The sequence below is a fragment of the Marmota monax genome, unplaced genomic scaffold, assembly GCF_021218885.2.
Source record: "Marmota monax isolate L192 unplaced genomic scaffold, Marmota_monax_Labrador192_F-V1.1 WCK01_AAM20220418_F8-fsc00022, whole genome shotgun sequence".
Taxonomy (NCBI): domain Eukaryota; kingdom Metazoa; phylum Chordata; class Mammalia; order Rodentia; family Sciuridae; genus Marmota; species Marmota monax.
This window is the reverse complement of record NW_026695215.1, coordinates 257,198-277,218: the sequence shown is the minus strand read 5'-3', so window position 1 is coordinate 277,218 and position 20,021 is coordinate 257,198. Positions and strand designations below refer to the sequence as shown.

At 34.5% G+C, this 20,021-nt stretch overlaps 1 protein-coding gene and 1 non-coding gene across 5 annotated transcripts in view; both read right to left on the bottom strand.

Moving 5' to 3' along the window:
* Positions 1-334: 334 nt before the first annotated feature.
* Tsc22d2 (TSC22 domain family member 2) overlaps positions 335-20,021 on the bottom strand; it is a 48,419-nt gene continuing 28,732 nt past the window's right edge. For 2 of the 4 annotated variants that reach the window (XM_046431312.2, XM_046431314.2), the window contains 2 exons: positions 3,614-3,665; positions 335-2,106 (listed from right to left, as the gene is read on the bottom strand). In XM_046431312.2, the coding sequence (XP_046287268.1) occupies positions 1,846-2,106; positions 3,614-3,665 (313 nt within the window). In that variant the 3' untranslated portion in view covers positions 335-1,845. The remainder of the gene's footprint in view (positions 2,107-3,613; positions 3,666-20,021) is intronic. The other 2 variants (XR_006849073.2, XR_006849074.2) reach the window with 1 other exon arrangement.
* On the bottom strand, positions 17,886-17,996 carry LOC124084633 (U6 spliceosomal RNA). The gene has a single exon (XR_006849173.1). It is a non-coding gene; the product is annotated as a U6 spliceosomal RNA (small nuclear RNA).

Sequence of the window (20,021 nt, the reverse complement as noted above, 5' to 3'; positions counted from 1 at the left end):
TAAAGAACACTTATCCTCTTTAACATGGAGAGGTAACTACCATTTCTCATTAATTCCTGATTAGTTCACTGGCTATAGATAGAGCACGTTAATTTCTACAGGCACCTTTCTGAATTCAAGTAAAAGTTTTGGTAGACAAGGATTTCCTACTTAATGTAATATGATTATTGAGTACAAATATTGCTCACCATTCTAGCAATCTTCAAATTATTTACTTTGAAAATTTAAGAACTATCATTAAATCATTAACAACACAGGTTTTCACATTTAAGGAATACTCTGAACTGTGAAAATACAAATCTAGTCAAATTTTGAACACATATAGAGCCACATATTTCAACAAAACTGCAGTTTAATTTCAGAAAATGTGTTAAAATATATATTTATACATCAATTTCTGACATACACTTAATGTGTTAGTATACACAAAATGATGCTTTCTCTTGAAACTGTATTTATGAAATGTACATTTTAATTTAAATACTCAGTATACACTGCACTTAATCTGCATGTTGCATTTATTAAATACATTAAAATCTGCAATGTAACAAAACGTTTTCTGCATACGAAATTCAAAACACCATTTTAAATGAACAAAAGATGGCTCACTTCATTTTTGTTTTTGTACAACTAGCGTTTTGCACACTAGCTCAGCTCCACCAAACCACCTGTTCGTTCTTTTTTTATTTGACATTGTTCACAGACTAGTACATATTACAATAAGAGTGCTGGATAAAAACATGAGGTACGAAAGTGGTTCAAAGATTATAGGTCATGCAGATCATGCTAGACAGCAAAGAAAATTGTGACCGAGAAAACACTAAATAAAAATACATAAAGAATGTGCATTATATATATATATATAAAAAAAAAAAAAAACAAAAAACAAAACAAAAAAAACCCCAAAAAACAAAAAAATCAAAAAACAAAACTCCATTACACAGCTTTGCTTCTTTGGTTACAAAGTAGGTTGAACAATTTCACAGCTTTTTATTCCCAACCAAAAGAAAAGTCATACGAAATGTCAGAAAGCAGAGGAATCGTGGCAATTTCTCTATTAGAAAGTAGAAACAAATGAACAAAGTTTTCTTCATCAAAATAGCCCAATTATTTATTATATCACAATAACTGGTGACTACCTGTACAGCTGCACTACGTTCTTCATACTTACACTATACAAAATTTACATTCAAGCTGGGTCTTTACTACTGAAAATAAATACCAAAGCTAAATTGCCATTAGTGTTAGAAATATGCCAGGATTCTTTTGTTCAATTATTGCCTAAACGTTTTATCTATTAAATGCAATCCTGTCTTTCAATTCCTTTACTGATATTTATAATTATTCAAAAAAATTAAAAAAGTTCTGTGACATTGTTCATGTACATTATGAAAATAGCAGCCCTGTAATAAATAAAACACAAATAAATGAAAACTTATGTAGGCAAATGTTACTGATGTTGAAAGAAAAGTGGCTCTTTAGATGAACTGTTACTTATAATGTGGTAAGAAGGCTCAAGGTAAATCCATGGTAACAGGAAACATGGAGAGCCACCAAAACTCTTAAAGACCCTACTCATGCGCACCAGGTGAAATGCAGACTTCTGCTTGCTTTAGAAAACCCCATCTATTATTCTCCGTGTGTACTGATGACATAGAACTGGACATCGAAAGCGCTGCATGACATCTTAGAGAGGAAAAGCTCTTGTAGAATGATTGTCTAATACTGAAAAGGCCAAACACACAACCAAAGCATGGCTACTTGCTTTCGTATAAAGTGGGAAGAACAGCAGTGGCACACAGATGGATTGCTGTCAGTGTTTTCCTTAGTGAGGCTTAAGAAAGCTTATGCTGAGGAGACATTCGGCTGCTGTGGAGGCTGCGCAGGCGGTGGAGGCTGTGCTAGCACTGCTTGCTGCTGAGAACTGCTACCAGGATTGGCCTGTTGGGCTGGGAGCTGGGATAACTGATCATTGTTTGAAAGAGATTTTAACAGTGCATTTTCTCGTTCAAGTAAAGAGTTTCTTTCAACTAATTCTTTTATTTGTTCCTTTAGAACTTCCACTTCTTCTCTTACTGCATACATCAAATGGCTTTTCACCAGATCCTGTGAAAAACAAAATTAGGAATATCAAAAATAGAAAGGAAAAGGCATTGCTTTTTGGTTCTAGACTACTTGGTGCCCTGTAAACACAAAGTGTTTTTTATAAACACAGTGTTTTTATATGTTTTACTGCTCTTGCTTTTAATGTTCCTGCTATATCATGACTAGGCCTATGGGTGATGGGTTGAGTAAAATCTAGTTCTCAACTAGAGCAGCAAGTCCCCAGTTTTTTTTCTTTTTGAGACAAGTTCTTGATATGTTGCCCAGGCTAGCCTTAAATTTACAATCCTCCTGCTGCCTCAGCCTAAGTAGCTGCGATTACATGTATGCACCATCAAAGTCTTCTTTTCATAATTTTGGGTGATTTCCAATAATATTCACTCCACCAAATCAATTTAAGCTTAGAATTAAAAAAAAAATGTTTAAAAAAAACCACATGCTTACATGTTGGAGTAATGCTCCAATGAAAAAATGATATTAAATCAGCCGCAGAACTACTTCAGAGAGAGATAAAGTGACAGGGATTTAGACTGGCATTTACTTGAGAATTCTGATTATACTTTCTATATTTTTATTTCTACCAGGCAAGATTGAGTTAACTCTATTCTTAAACATATTTAACTACTTCAAAATGTTAAGCTTTAATATCAGTTTTAAACAACTGAAAAAACTCAAAAAAATTGTTTATTGCTTCTTTTATGATTAAAATCCTGTAGCAAAGGAATAGATACCATGCTATTTTTTAATCTAACAAACACTTGTCTTTGATTTCTTTTACAGAAGAAACAGGCTTACAAGATATGGATAATGTAATTTCCAACTTTAAAATCTTAGAATTTATTTTTCCTAACAGTCTGAGATCAAGAGTCCTTATTTATAGCTCATCTATACTTATAATGATTTTTTTTTGTTTTTTCCTTGTGGTGCTGGGATTGAAGTCAGGGGGTGCTTTATCACTGAAATATATCCTATCCCTTTGTATTTTCTGAGACAATCTCATTAAGTTGCTTAGACTGGCTTTGAACTTGTGATCCTCCTACCTCAACCTACCAAGTTGCTAGGATTACAGGCATGGGCCACCATGCCTGGCTACTTTAAATATTCTTGAATCAATGTATTTTAAGGGAACACCCTCCCCCTCCAAAAAAATGATGGCAATAGCAGAAACCAGAACCTGAAACCAGTCCACTCATTGAAGCTCATGGAGACATGGCCTTTGATGAAATCACCATGCTCAGCTGCGTGATTTCACTGGTCCCTTCCAATGGCCCTTCCTCAACCGTGATGCATGAAATGTAACATGTCCAAATGGGAGAAATATTTACTCAGCTTGTATCTTTAGACTAAAAATTCTCAATGTTCTAACATTTTCAATTAAATCTCATTACCAAAAAATATAATCTAGTCAACTTTTAAGAAATTAGATCTTTGTTATCTAGAATTGATAAGTACAAAGTGTTTCACAGGACACACAATCTATGAAATTAGAGGACTATAAACTTTTACTTACCATTGCTTGTTCTATTTTGTTGTCAATGGCTACAACACCTCCCCCAGATGCACTGGAAAAAATTAGAATATTTCATTAAATTATTCTAAAAAATTTAATCTCCCTTCCAACTCTTAATAATGTAAAAGACATTTGTTTTATTTAAAACCAAATATGATTGCTTAAAATAGCTTATTAATAAGTCTATTCTCCCAATTTCAAAACTCCAGAGTTCTATTAAAGAGAGGATCTCAGTAAATGGATGACTTCTCAAATTCCTTTGTAGTTCCAACATTTATAATTTGCCTACAATATGCATATGCTGCCTTAAAAGTAACTCTCAATTTTATTCAGAAGATCTCATTTCAGTGGTCTTCAAAGGATAGTCTGAATGAGTAGTACCCTTTTATCTCTTACACTTCACTCTACAATCAGTCTCATCCCTCTCGTGTGGAAATCCCAGTGATTACTTGTTGTGTTAAAACTCAGATGATGATTTAGAGATGGCCTCTAAAAACAATACAGAGGGCTTTGGGGGCACAGCTGGTTAACAAGGAACTCAACATTCTGGTAGACCTACATGCTTTGATTATAGGTTACCTGCTGGCAAAAATCACCTAATAAGGCATGTGGGTTAGACCAGTTTTTCCTGGAAGCAACTGAAAGCAGTCTAGCCAGGACGTACACATCCCAAATTCAAATGCTATTTCAGCACTTGTTTGCTAATGACTTAGAAGGCTGAATATTTGTCCTCTTTGGTGGTTTATAGTCTCCCATGTACTAAGTAATAAAAGTAGGAAGACTCTATATTTTCTTATTGGTATTTTTATTAATTTTGAAAAACAGTAGTAGGTTTTAAAAAAATCACTCTTGTAAAAGAACATCTGATAACTTTATTATGTAAATATAAAGGTCTTTAAAATAATTTTTATACAAAACATTTCTAAATATACAAAGTCAGAAGAATTTGGTACTAAAATACCAGAATACTATTTTACTTTAAATGGTTATATCAGATTAAGCCTCAGAAATATATTGTTCAAAGTAGTTGTATCTTTTAGATTGTGATCAAAGAAGATCTGGTTATAATTTGGTTTTGCTACTCACTTACCCACCCCTGTGACCATTAGCAAATCATCTACTTAACTTCCTTGGACCTCAGTATCCCCATTCATAAAATGAAGGTGTTGGTGTCAAAACTTTAATGAACTTTCCACTTCTAAATCCCTGAAACTCTCGGATTTAGAAATTGAATTAATACACGGAAAACACTATGTTTTGTTTATTTGAGCATTAACCACATTGATTACAGCATAATGTTTCACTCATTGCTGTTGCCATTTCTAAGATGAAAAGGGTTTTGTATACCTAATAACTGGAAAGGATATACAGATCGTTAACAAATACTTTATACATAGTGGGCTTTAAATGCTTGTAGAGGGCTGTACAAAGTAAAATAAGACTATATGCAACTATAAATTACAGAAGTATATACACTATGAGGATATAGTGTAACATTCAGTGCCAGAACCAACCATACTTGGGCAAAAAAAAGATGGTGACAGGGATTTAGATGAGCATTTGCTTGAGAATTCTAATTATACTTTCCATATTTTTATTTCTACCAGGAAAGATTCGATTAATTCTATTCCTTTGACATATTTTATTTAAATACTTCGATATGTTAAGCTTAATATCAGTTTTAAACAACTCAAAAAACTCTTAAAAATGGTTTATTGCTTCTTTTTAAATGATTAAAATCCTGTAGCAAAGGAATAGTTACCATGCTATTCTTTGAATGTTAATTTAAAAACTCTTGTCCTTGATTTCTTTCACATTAGAAACTGGCTTACAAGATATGAATAATGTTGTAGGTATATAGATGCATATCCTAATTTATGCATAATATTATAGGTACATATCCCTTGAAAGGTACTAACCCATTCTGTCCCATTGTACTAGATGTGGAAAACCTCAAAAACTTAAATGCTGTATATATTTAAGTATATGATAGGTGATCATATATTCTGCTACTAAAAATGTAATTATGATTATAATATTAATATAATATTTATAAGCTCTAGAATATTACTGCCACTTTTTTTTAATGTACATGTGTAATTCTGTGGAAATATTTACAGAATTGAAAACTCGGGACTTTATGGGTTAGTAGTTCTAGTCTGTTGAGTGCTGTACTCTTAATAGAATTAAATCAGTCACAGACATGATTATTAATACTATAATGACCTGTGACTACTCTGATTGCTGTTACTTTACTCAGTAACCTAATGCAGTGGTCTCAAGCTAGCATACAGTCATCTGGAGGTTTGGTAAAAACAGACTAGTGGGCTCCGCCCACCCACCAGTTTCTGATTCAGCAGGAATAGGGTAGACCAAGCAATATGCATTTCTTTCTTTCTTTTTTTGGGATGCTGGGGATTGAACCCAGGACCTATGCATTCGAGGCAAGCACTCTACCAACTAAGCTATATCCCCAGCCAATATGCATTTCTAACAAGCTCTAGATGATGCTGATTCTGCTACCTGACCATATTTGAGAACCACTGGCTTACAGAGATGACAGTTATAGAAGGAAAAATAAAAGGGGGGGGGAGGAAAAATATCCCTAATTCTAATATAAAAATTTCAAGGTTGGTATACAAAATTCTTCATGACCTTGACCTATGCCTTATATGGTCTCTTTTTAGTTCTTACACTCCATCTGGCCTACTGCATTATGGTCTTATATAACTACCTACAATCTGAGGAATACAAGCTCTCTCAGGTTTCTTTGGCTTTGAAGAAAATGCTCCCTCATTTGGAAGTGCAACTGTCTTCCACTTATTCCTTAAGATTCTCCAGTGCCATCTCTGATACCTTTTCTAAGCAGAGTCAATTATTCCATTCCTCCTGCAGTCCACCAATATTCACATTTTTTTTTTTTTTTTTGCAATGCAGGAAGGTAGAAAAGCAAATTCTGGCTCCTCCATATACTCACTGTGTGAATTTTTAGAAATTATTTAACATTTACAATTTTTTTCATCTAAAATAAGGATTATATGCACTAATTCATGAAAATCTTGTGAGGATTAAATGAGTTTTAGTAGTACTTGAAATAGTTCCTAGCACACTGAGCATTCAATACATAATAATGATTATTTTTACCACTATAATACTGCCACCGTTGATCCTGTTAGGCTGATCTCCCCCCCACACACACCTTTTTTTTTTTTTTTTTTGTATTGGAGATTTAACTCAGGGCACTATATCACTGAACCCTGAACCATATCCCTTTCTATTATTATTTTGAGACAGGATCTTGTTATGTTGCGTAAGGGCCTTGCTAAATTGCCAAGGCTGGTCCTAAACTTGCAATCCTCCTGCCTCATCCTTCTGAGTTGCTGGGATTATAGATATGTGCTATCATGTGTGGTTCCTTTGGCTAAATTCTTCAGGAGGTTCCATATCTTCACTTCTGTGAAGATGTGAATACAGTGCTTGGCACATAAGAGCTCAAATGTATACTGGCTGTAATTAGAAATGGTAGTGATCAGATCTGAAACAAACACTGGATGACACTGGGAAGCCATCCAAAAACATTTATTAGTTTGGGTTATGGGGACTGACTCCAGGGGCACTTTACCACTGAGCTACATCCAAGCCCCCTAACTCCGCTTTTAAATTTTGAGACAGGGTCTAAATTGCTGAGGGTCCCACAGACTTGTGATCCTCCTGCCTCAGCCTCCCAAGTCTCCAGGATTACAGATGCACACCACCAGGTCTAGCCAATTTTTTGAATTTTGATCAATCCATAGTTTTCAAAGTGAAGCTCCTAGATCAGAGGATCAGCATCACCTAGGAACTCACTAGAAATGGAGATACCTGGATCTACTCTAGACCTACCGAGTTGGGTACTCTTGGGATGGGGCTACTGATAGGAACCCTCCTTGTGATTCTGATAAACTAATGTTTGAGAACCATTGCTTTAAACAGAAGATTTATAATAAGGATATCAATATGGCACTCTTTAGCAAAAAGAGGGTACTATTATATTTCAATATCCAAGAGTAAGGTTTAAAAATACCTTATCAATGAGGGTAGAAAGGTGTATTCTATGGTGTTCAAAGTTAATAGTGATTTAGTTTTTAATATGAGAAAGATTAATAAAACTAAATGAATAACTCCTTTTCAAGTTTCTTTTCCTCACCTAATGTTATAGTATCACAACTTTTATTATTGTATTCATCACATCATATTTTGATGGTTAAGCAGTTTCATATTTTGATGGTTAAGGTACCTAAGGGAAGGCTTCCTGTCTTTCTTTTTAGTACTCTCATCAGAGTGTACATATACCAAGTATACAATTAGGTACCCCAAAGGCAGTTAAGAATAAACCGTATGCTTTAGATGAAATGGTGTGCATATGTACAGCCATACTCAAATTGAAACAAATAAATTTCAAACCAAGTGCTATAATTACTGCCTCAGAAGCATGGGGAACATGAAGAGTTTAGAATCTTCCCTTTTAAACTACTATTATGTACACTGTAAGTGCTGAATAAAGCCAAAGGATAATTTTAAAAAAGAAACTTTCTGTTTACTATGGACCTTGATAGCATTTACACATAAATTAAAATTTGCAGATATGGAAGAAATGAACAGAAAAACAGAACTGTGCAAAGATAGTAAGAATGAATGTATTACCTTTTATATGATAATTTTTTACTTACGAGAACTGCCCTATAAGAACCAAATGAGCTTGAATTTAGTAAATAAAGCCAACTGCCAACACATTTACAGGAGAAGTCAAACTGAAGGTATCAATGCTGGGAGAAGACAGCATAGCTTCCTGTGCTCTTCTAACTTATCCCACTGGCTCCCACCATAGATTTGTTTCTGAGATCTCCTTAATATTTAGGAGAGCCCTTGCAACCTCACTAAGAAATGCGGCTGGGTAGGTAAGAACCTCTACTTCACAAGTTAAAATCAGTGAAGGCAAGGATAATCTAACTTGATTTCACATTTAAAAAAAAAAAAAAAAAACTCTTCATGAGAAATCAACTTTTATCTTTATCTGTAGTGATGTGGACAGATAATCATAGTTATTTGTCTAAAATAAGACCAATGCAAAATTTTCCCCAAGTGGACATATTTTGACTACTTTGTCTTCTGTCCTCTTCTCTATACAAATGCTAATTAACAAAGCAATACGGTAGAGGAAAATAATAATTAATCACTGTACATTTTATGGCAGGCACAAATTATTTAATTCTTATGATTAAGCCTGAGCAACATTCTTGTTTTACAAATAAGCCAAGTAACTTGCTCAAAGACACACTGCTAAGAACAGAATTCAAACCTAGATCTAATGTCAAAATAGGTTTCCTTCTAAAACAGTAAGGCTATCAAGAAGGAAAGCAGCGCTCTGTGACCTAGAATAGACCCCAAGTCACACATACTATGAAGAATGCTTTAACTAAACACCAAATATGAACTGTGATGCCATAAGCATAGATCCAAAGATCAAACCACATTTGTAATACCATTTATCTTATCTAGCACATTCCCAGAAGAGGTTCAGCTCTGAGGATAAGGGAGGAAACTTCTTAGAAAAGGCTCTTGCTCAATGGTCTTTGCACAGCCAGTGTAGTTTACCTATTCATTAAGAAGCAAACTGTTGTTCTGGTTTGTCAGAAAGCTAGAGACAGATAAATATAAAACTGTAAAAAATTTATCCTGCTTCACTCAAAGACCCTTCTAAACTTTCTATGAATCACAATCATAATAATACATCATTACTACCAAATGGCAAACAGTAATTCTAACCTGAGTAACAGTTTGCCTGTTCTCCAAAAAAAAAAAAAAAAAAAAAAATCCATGGGGAAAAAGTCATAAGTTGCAGATTATAAAAAGTAAATCTAATGAATGTATAGTTCAGCAAGGTTGTGAAAGTTAAACATAATTTAAAAAAATTCACCCCTCTTCTGTAAGAGAGGACTACAGAATATTTACAGTTTAATATAAGAGAAAATAGAAATTCTTATTTCTAAAGCATCTAGATTAATTTTAATTCATACAGAATTAACCTCTGGCAAAACACAAACTTCTATTATTAAGAATAAATTACTAGATGAAATTAACAGTAAATTAAGCCAAGAACTTAAAAAATTTATGTACTCTGATTTCTGAAGATAAATTCTACTAATGTAAAACAATCTGCTTAATTTTGTGATTAAAAAACCCCCACAAAAATGCCCCATGATTTTTATTAGTAACACAAGATAAGTGATTTTAAAGAAATTATTCACCCTGAGCAAGCAGGTAAATGGCTATTTACAAACCTTACATTAGTATTTTCTTAAGTAGCCACTCTTACAGTGGTATGATGAAAAGTGTTTACCAAAAAGTGATTAAAAACCAAGCTGGGGGGCTGGGGTGTAGCTCAGTGGCAGAGCACTTGCTTAGCATGTTCGAGGCCCTAGGTTTGACCCCCAGCACCACAAACAAACAAAGGCTAAATATTTATGCAATGATGGATAGTGTCATCATTTCTACAAAAACACTGGTCACCGATGCCTTCAGCATATTTTATATTCATCCAGTCAATTTTAGGCCAAATTTCTGGTCAGGAGGTGGAAATAAGAAACACGTGAAAAGAGGACACATGCAGTGGACTGCATTAATATCAGCTTCCTGGTCTGGCCCTGTGCCGTGGTCAGGCAAGATGTTATCAGTGAGAGGAACTGGGAGAAGAGTGTACAAAAACTCTACCCCATTGTTGTCTTTTTTACAATTTCTTGTGAGTCTACAATTACTTCAAAATAAAATTTTTTTCAAAAAAGAACATTCTCATGGTAAAAAATACATCAAAGAGTATACTTTAAAAAGTATGCATCAACACAAAGTCGCTTTTCTACCTCAGATCCCCTTGGTCCAAATCCAACTATATTGTTCATATTAAGGAGCATTTCATTAATACTTCAGAGTCTCTATATACTCCTGAAAATATAGAAAAATAAAAACCTTCTTCAGCAATTTTCCTAAAATATAAAGTGCTTCTAGAAGTCTAAGACCAGGAGCCCAACAAAAAATTTGGAGAATTCATACTGACAGTCCACAAGAAACACATGAAAAAATAATTTCAAACATGATAAAAATACAGATCAAAACTATAATTCAATACTACTTCCAATACATATTCCCCACCCAACTCTCATCCGCCCTTAAACCAACAATCCTACATCTGAGAATTTATCCTACAGATATTTACATACACAGGAAACACCATATTTATAAGGACACTCATTGCAGCATTGTTTAGAACAGCAAGGTTTCTGTCAACAGGAAGCTGGTTAAATAAATCATGGCTCAGCCATCTACTGGGTTTAAGAGTATATACCTATTGAAAACATGAAGATGTTTTTCTATGTATTGAGATGGGAGCAGCAGCACACCTGGAGATCTTTAAGTAAAGGTACAGAGATATGCTCAATATATTGTCAGTTACATGAAGGGATAATATATATCGTATTTGCGTTTATGTGCATAAACTGTGAAATAACACACATGAGCTAAGTGTTTACCTGTTGGGAAGGTGGACAAATGGAGGACAGAATAGAGAAGACAGACTAATTGTATCACATTTTTGGGAAATACTGAAAAATATATTCAAAATGAAAATAACTCATGAAGGAGTCATTACTCTATGCAGCATATATTCAAGACATGAACAAATGGCAGACAGGAAAAGTAACAACAGGAAACAGAAGCAAGGGAAAAGGAGGGAAGAGATATAAACTCTTTCTCCAGGAGCTACTTCATTCTGTAAGATAAGGTACTATATTTACCACTGGAAACAATGATCAAGAAGTGATATTGTGATTTGTAAAATTCAGGTCCTTGGTTTAGGGTGATTTATAGCTGCCTAAAAATACACCAATCATGTTTATTATTCCCACTATGGCTCTCCTCACTTTCTTTCTTTTGGGACTAGGGATTTAAGCCAGGGGTGTTTTACCACCTTTTCCTACCCCTTTTTCTTTTTAATTTTGAGATAGCTAGAACCTAAGCAATTTAGTGAGACCAAGTTGCTGAGGCTGTCCTCCAATTGCAATCCTCCTGCCTCAGCCTCCTAAGTCACTGGGAATACAGGTATGTGCCACTGTGCCTCTGGCTCAGTTATGTCTATTTATTCAAATTCAACATGATAAGTAAATAGACAAAATTTAAGGTAAGCATCTATGATATAACAGGCTACATAAACTTAGATGTTACACTAAAAAATGCTTTCCAAAGAAGGTAAGGATGAGATTAACATAACCTTATTTTTCCACGTCTGTTTATATTTCTACATTTCTAAGTTATGATATTTTGAGAGAATCATTTCAATTACTAGAGAGTAATGGATACATACTAAAGGGTTTGAATCATTTCAATTACTGAGGAGCAAAGGAAACATAACAAAGGTTTAAAGTCAAATTAAGAATCCAACACCACATTGCTGAGCACTGTAAAACATTCCCTGGAGATGGAGAAAATAACACAACTGACAGTCACCTAGACTTAGAGGTACATTGGTAGCTCAGAGAAAAACGGGAAAGGAATTAGAGAGGGTTTTAAATTCTGCTGAATTACATCTAGCTCACAGCAACTGACTATAATTATATAGAAAAGGAACAAGTAGAACACAGTTCCATACATTCATTCTAGATATTCTAAAACCATTCCTTTAGTCTGCTGGGGTAGAAGCTGATAGCTAACCAAGCTTCTAAAAATTCAGATCAGAATTTAGTGATTAAAGTAAACCTTAATGTAATAAAGCATTTTTCAATACTGATTTTAAGGGACTCTTTCCTTGAAAATACAAAATTTAAATTAAAAAAGGGAGATAAATCCAACAAAAATTCTTAGTTTGCATGAATATAAGAGGTCAAATTATTTTAGGTGGTTTAGGAAAAGGATAAAGATAGACTTCCAATGAAAGGACTATGATTAACAACCATTTTATAGTTTGTAGTTAACGTTAATTTTCCTTTAAAAGGTTAATTACAGTATTCCTTTCCTTAACTAAAGGGAAAAATAACATTTAAATCACCTGAAAAACATGGGAAATTTTCATGATGTAATTGTATAAAAATGAACAAAATTAGAGAAAGAACATGATAGAAAAGAATGTCAAGGAAAATAAAACGAAAAAGTGAAACTATATTAAGATTTATATTTCACTTCAGAAACCAACAAGCATTGGATAATCTTTCACCCTTAGATATATCCAAATCCACTTAACCTTTCTAAAACTCAAAATTCTTTAGTAATGACATAAAAATAGCCCCCATCAGTAACTAGCTTTACACTTATTTATTTAAATGTTTATTTCCTTTTTTGGGTGGTGGGTACCAGGGATTGAACTAGGCACTAGGCCACTGAGCCACAACTCCAGCCCTATTTTCTATTTTATTTAGACACAAGGTATCACTGAGTTGCTTAGGACCCTGAAGTTGCTGAGGCTGGCTTTGAACTCACGATCCTCCTGCCTCAGCCTCCCACGCTGCTGGGATTACAAATCTGCACCACCACGGTGGACTAGATTGTACACAAACTTCACTTCCTATCTCCTATATAGCCAAATCTCAGTAGCATTTATCTTTCTGGGTGACACTCCTATAAAAATAACAGATTTGGAGCTGGGTTTGTGGCTCAGAGGTAAAGTGCTTGCCTAGTATGTGCGGGACCCTGGGTTTGATCCTCAGCAACACATAAAAATAAATAAAGGTATTGTATCCAACTACAGCTAAAAAATAAATATCTTAAAAAAAAATGACAGATGCCACTCAGTATTCTCTACACAATGACTGACATTCAACAAATACTGGCTGCAAGAATATTAAGTTGGGCAGTAACCATTAGTGAAAGATCACTAGATGTGGAATTAGTAAATCCACATTACAGCTTGGCCTCACCTCAAGTAATATGTCCTTTTTTAAAAAAAAAAAAAATTTTTTTCTTTTAAAGAGTGAGAGTGAGAGTGAGAGAGAGAGAGAGAGAGAGAGAGAGAGAGAGAGAGAATTTTTTTTAAAAATATTTATTTTTTAGTTTTTGGCGGACACAACGTCTTTGTTTTTGTATGGACTTTTTTTTAATCATTTAGTTTCAGAGTTTTATGGAACTTAATGGAGTCATATAAATAGTTTATTTTTCATTCCTTTTTTTTCAGGGTTAGAGTTGGACAGAGGAAAGTTAGTAGTCATATTCAAGATAAGTCTTGGGAAAAAGTTATTGAAGTAAACAAGGGGAAAGCAGAACTGCGGATAGCAGAACACTGAAAAATGCATGATCACAGTTTGGGAAAGTGCTATACTGAGGTCAAGGAGAATAGTTTTTTTTTTTTTTTTTTTAAACAACAGAAGTATGGTGAATCTGTGAGGTTAGAGAGATGGTGGAGGAAAGGGATTCACCTATGGATGAAGAAAATGCCAAGGAGGACTGGGGTTTCTGAGCTGGAGCAATGACCAGCAGGGAGATGGTCAGTGTGTCCTAATATGGAGGCAGCCAGATATGGGTGGGATAAGGGGGGAGTGCATAGTGGAGAAACCTGGGAATCTTACCGATAAGAACACGACGTTTATGTTCCATCTGAAATAGAGATCCAGGTGGAGGACTACCGAAAGAAGCTATAAGAAACAGGTATCTAGCACTTGTCCTCAACCTAAAAGACTAGATTTGGCAGGTGGCTAAAACCATAGGAGAAGATAAGTAGGGCCACTGGAAAAAACCAACATGTGAAGAAGAAATACAGAAAACACGGGGTTAGGAAGAAACTGCCCTTCTTTGGAAAGCTAATGATCTAATATCTCGTATTTGCCTCCTCTTTCTTAAGCATTCTACATAGTCGTAGCATTTTTCAACTAAGCAGCCATTTCCAAAGAAATCCTCTCAATTACATTTATATAATGACACTTGAATGAAGTGAATATAAGACTATTCCACTGTATACCAAAATCCAAATACCAATGAAGAGCATATCAATAGCTTCTGGTCATTTTTTAGCTAACAATTTCCTTTATGCCTATTTCTTGAAGGTACAGGGATGGCATTTAAAATAGCTTTAAAGAAAAAGTCTAGCCAGGTGTGGTGCCTCATGCCTGCAATCCCAGCAGCTCAGGAGGCTGGGGCAGGAGGATCAGAACCAGCCTTAGCAATTTAGCAAGGCCCTGAGCAACTCAGAAAGACCTTGTCTCAAATTTAAAAGGGCTGTGGAGGGGCTGTGATTGTAGCTCAGTGGTAGAGTGCTTGTCTCACATGTGTGAGGCACTGGGTTTGATTCTCAGCACCACATATAAATAAATGAATAAAATAAAAGTCCATTAACAACTAAAAAAAAAAAAAAAAAAAAGGGCTGTGGATGTGGCTCAGTAGCCTGTGGGTTCAATCCCTGGTACCAAAAAAAAAAAAAAAACCTCGAATTTTATGGACAATATATATGAGAAAGTAAAATTATATTAAGACTAGCCATTAGGATTAATAACCAAAGCCCATTTTTGGTTCCAAAGTTAATTTGTTTTTTCTTTGCTATTTTATATTCCTTTCTAATCTGTCCTCACTGTCCAGGGATGGCAATAAATAAAATGAAGGTTGTCAAGGGATTTGTTTCAAAACAGTTAAACCCAGAATAAGACAGTAACAAGAGGTTTTTAAAGAGACAGTTGCTTGATTCTCGTTTAGACTAAGGCACAGCATCAAGCATGGTCATTGCTCCTTAATACAATGAGAATACTGTATTGGGGAAAAATCTGACCTTTACTTTTAATAAATCCATGAATGTTTTGCATTTGGAATGTTTAAAAGAAAATCTTACCAACTTAGAGCTCTCAGCAAAGAATCACTTCCAAAAAACATAAAGAGAGCATGGTGAATGTATGCCTTGGTGGTGAATGTATGCCTTGAAACGCATAAAGCTATCTAGGTCATCAGCTTACTACCACTTGGTTGAAGTCCCCTTTGTTCTCTATTTCATGCTGGGGTCACACATTCTGGGAGATAAAACCGCTCAGAAGTTGCCTAAGTAAAAAAGCTGAATTCTCCAAGAAGTATTTCAAAGCACAGGCTTTGAAAGAAGACAAGCTGCTTTAAAATCCAAACCCTACCCACTCACTAGTGGGGTGATCCTAACAAGTTTCTATATATACAATGGGGTCACAGTTTTATATACCTGAAGGACTGCTGTTAAGGACTAGTGAGGCCGTTACCATGGGAAACAAACCTCAACTGGTTTCTTCTATTGTTTGTATCAATTTGAGCTCTGACACTTTATAAGGGCTACTTCCCCAGTGTATCTTAAATTATAAGTTAAATAAAAGTCAAGCTCCCGAGGCAGCAAGGTATAAATACAAATCAATCAGTACTGAGAAAAAGGTTTTATAGTTATGTCTCACCAAAAGATTTAAACAATCCAAGTTATGCTGTAATAAATTTACTTGATATTTTGTACTCAATTAGTCTAATGTTAAAGACTTAATACAGTCACAGAATGCATGCTAATAAAATTTGTTCAACCTGAGATTTAAATTAATAACATGACTTAGTAAACACAAAATTCATGTGGACTGAACATTAATAAAGCTCTTACTGATCCTCTAGAGTCTCAAAGTTGCATTGTTTAGAATAAAATATTCTTAACTTACTTGGGGAAATTTTTTCATAGGTTGCTGAAACATATCTGGATTAATTTAATTCAACATAAAAGTTTCCAAAAAATTGTGTAACTAAAATATCCCAGGTAATACTTTCATGTGAAATTTCAACAAATTCCAACTGAAAGCAAATAAAAAACTGTGGGATAAAGCATTGTTTTGCTTTTAAACCACTTCCTGTCCTTGTCAATCACTGCTTTACAATTACCTATGTCAAAAAGGGATTATGGTGTAAACAATAAAGTATAAAATAGGACTACTATAATAGTTTTTCACTCAATAAGAACTGTAATAAATATACTATCAGTGACAAAAAGTTTTTAACAGCTAACAACCTTTTCTCATTTCAATTTAGATCCATGTCCTTGATTTCTTATAGGAATAACAACTATACAGTTTAGACATGACTGAATTTTACAATGATGTGCATATGTCTGTGTAAAATCTTTTATGATTAAGTCTTAATTTTTATCATGACCTGGAGTTTGTTAAAATCAATTTAGAGGCCAGATGGAGACTGTCATCTGAAATGGTATGCCTCATTTGCTCTCTTGGCCCTCTTCCTTTCTTGCCAATAGGCATCACCTCTCTGAGTCTTCCACATTTTTGTTGTTTTTATCAGATGTTCTCTCTTGAATTAAACCTTAAAGACTCAAGGGTCTACATTATAACACTGTGCATGAGTTACATGTTTGATATGAGTTAATATCAAATATATTACTCAATATCAACTCATAAGAAAAATATTGAATATGACATAATATTTGGAAATATTTTATATTTAATACAGGTAATAATATTTTATTACCTAGTTGCATCTAGTAAGTTTGACATGATTTGATGTTATGTTGGGCTTATGATGGCAGGACAATGATCTAAGAAATTAACAGTGATTTAAACTATTAGAAACTGACAGAAGAGTTACCATTGGAACACAGTAAAAGTAGTGGAAAACTTCATGGAAAATAAAGTGGAGTTTAAAAAAAATTCTACTGATGTTCTGGATAAAAACAGTGACAAAGACTTTTTCACATAAGAATCACTGATTTAGAGAAGAGTCATCTGTAAATCTATCTATGAGTTCTCTGAGTGGACCAATTTCAATCTAAAAGGAGAAAGTGAAAGGAACCAAAGGCCAAAAAGGCTTGCAGGTTTAGTCTAATAAAGAAGATAATTCAAATTGGCACGTGTTTCAGCAAAAAAGTAGAAGTTCTCGGTGTACTAGATGGGAGTCTGAAGAAATTCTGATATACTTCACTTTTTATTTGGTGGATAGGGGCACAAATAAAGACCTCCCATGAGGACATTACATCGTTACAATAATTAAGAAGTGAAGAAGATATCCTCATGATCACTAAGATATTAAACAATGTCTCCTTATTTTGGGGGGGGATGGGGAGGGTTACCGGGGACTGAGCTCAGGGACACTTAACCACTGAGCCTTGTTCTCACCAGAATCTTGCATTTTATTTAGAGACAGTTGCTTGGTGCCTCACTGTTGCTGAAGCTGGCTTTGAACTCATGATCTTCCTGCCTCAGCCTCCCAGGCCCCCGAGGTTACAGGCATGCACTACTGCACCCAGCTCTCTTTATCCATTTTTGTTTTTAATATGGAATGCTTCACTAATGCACCTATTATCTTTGTGCAGGGGCCATGCTAATCTTCTCTCTCTGTATTGTTCCAATTTTTGTAAATGTGCTGCGGAAGCGAGCACTCCTCATCTATTTTTGAAAAATAACTTTTATTGTTGACTTACATGGCCAATAACTGGAATCCATATTACTTATTAGGGCAGCTCTAAAAACACAGAAGTAACTAGACAATGTACCATTTCAACCCTTCCACAGAATTTGTAGTGCAGCTAACATTCTTTAATGTACTTCAAATGATGGCAATCATCTGAGTTTTCTGCTTCACATTTTAAACTTCTCTGTCGTACAGGAAGAGTTTATAAAAGGTTTAAACATGAAACTGATATTTTTAAAAAATGACCATGAGACCAAGGTAAACGTGGTGTTCAAAGATGACAAGTTGCAAGGTACACTGTTGACATGATCCAAGTGGGCCACTAAATTCCCTTCCAACACAAATGTATAATTCTAGACTCAAGGTAAGCTGTGAGAGGTGGTAATGAATAAAAGGGCTTTTTATCTGGAGTCACATCTAGGCTTGAATCTCAACTCCATCACTTTAAAGATACTGACTTCAGGCAAGCTATTCGGCCTCTCAGGAGATAAAAACAAGACTAGGTAATGGGACTCAGGGAGATAATGCATTAGTGTCTGGCTCATGGTAAACACTTAATATGTTACCTATATAATTTGTAGTGGTAAATTACAGTGGCCAAAATTTAAACATCATGAACTGACTTAGAATAGGTGATCAATTTCTACATTTGTTTCTTGCTTCTAATTGTATTTAATTTCTGATATTCTTTACAGATACTGAATTATGGGATGCTACATTCAGAGGGATTTTAATATATTTAAATATTTACCAGACACTGCAGTTATAATATCAACTAAATATAACCCTAGGGTTAGAGCTTACATTTTACATACAGAAGACATACAAATTATAGATATGGCAAATGCTAAGATAGGGCAAGATTTTAGAGGATGTTTGGGGAACAAATAATATCTAGAGTCAGGAAAAAATGTTTAATAGAGAAAGTGTCATAGCTGCGTGGAGAAAAAAGAACATTTAAAAAATTGTTCCAAGTAGAAAGAACAGGGGGATGGGAAATAGGACAGGATGAAGAAACACTCATCAGACTGGCAGACTGGCAGCACTTTGTTCAGAGAGCTGTGGGAGATCAGGGAAATGAAAATTCAAGGAGAGCCCTAGGCTGCAGGGAACAGGTGTGAGTGCCTAGAACACACATCTGCCTACAGCATGAAGATAAACACAGGCACTAATGTGCTCTTGGAATAAGGAACAATGCTAGAAGAAGGTATGGACAGCATCCTGAGGACTCCAAAACTATTTAGAAGGACAAACAGAAAAAAAGCCTGCCAAGGAGTCTGAGTAGAAACTACCAACAAGGTGCAGGAAGAAAAATATGAAGGGACAGTATCACAGATGTCAAAGTATCACACATCAGTCCAAATTACAAACCATTCACCTATCAGTATTAACTTTAGTTTTTAATTAAGCATTTTTAAAACTATTGAAAAGCTACTTATCAACCACAACTCCAACTATGAACATTATATATGTTTACAAAGTCAGGAAAGGAGGATACAAATGCTGAGATAGTAACTGTGTTGAAAACTTGGTCTTATTGTCCAAACTTTCCATAGTTTTAATCTTGAAAAGTCAGATATATTACTACTAAAGAAGTTAGGATACAAATGCATTATCAAGAAGAATAAAACTATGATTTTCATATTCTGATGGGACTTATGAAATTATTTGTATATTCTTAATCATGGCACTGAAAAAATTGAGTTTCTACTTATCAGCAAACAAATTCAATTTAACTGAAAAGCAAACAAATTCTTACGGTTTTCACTTGTACTTATTTTAAGCAGTATTATTACTGTAGATTTAACTTTAAACCCTATTTGAACACACAGGAACCTTATTACAAATACTTAAATATAGGTAACAGGTTATAAGGTTTGGAGCTCATATGAGAGAAAAATTAAACAACCCAAAGGGTATGTACAAAGATTCTCGTAAGAAAACCTCATGTATCAATAGTGATTCTTTCTTTTCCCCCCTCAAATTCTTAAAA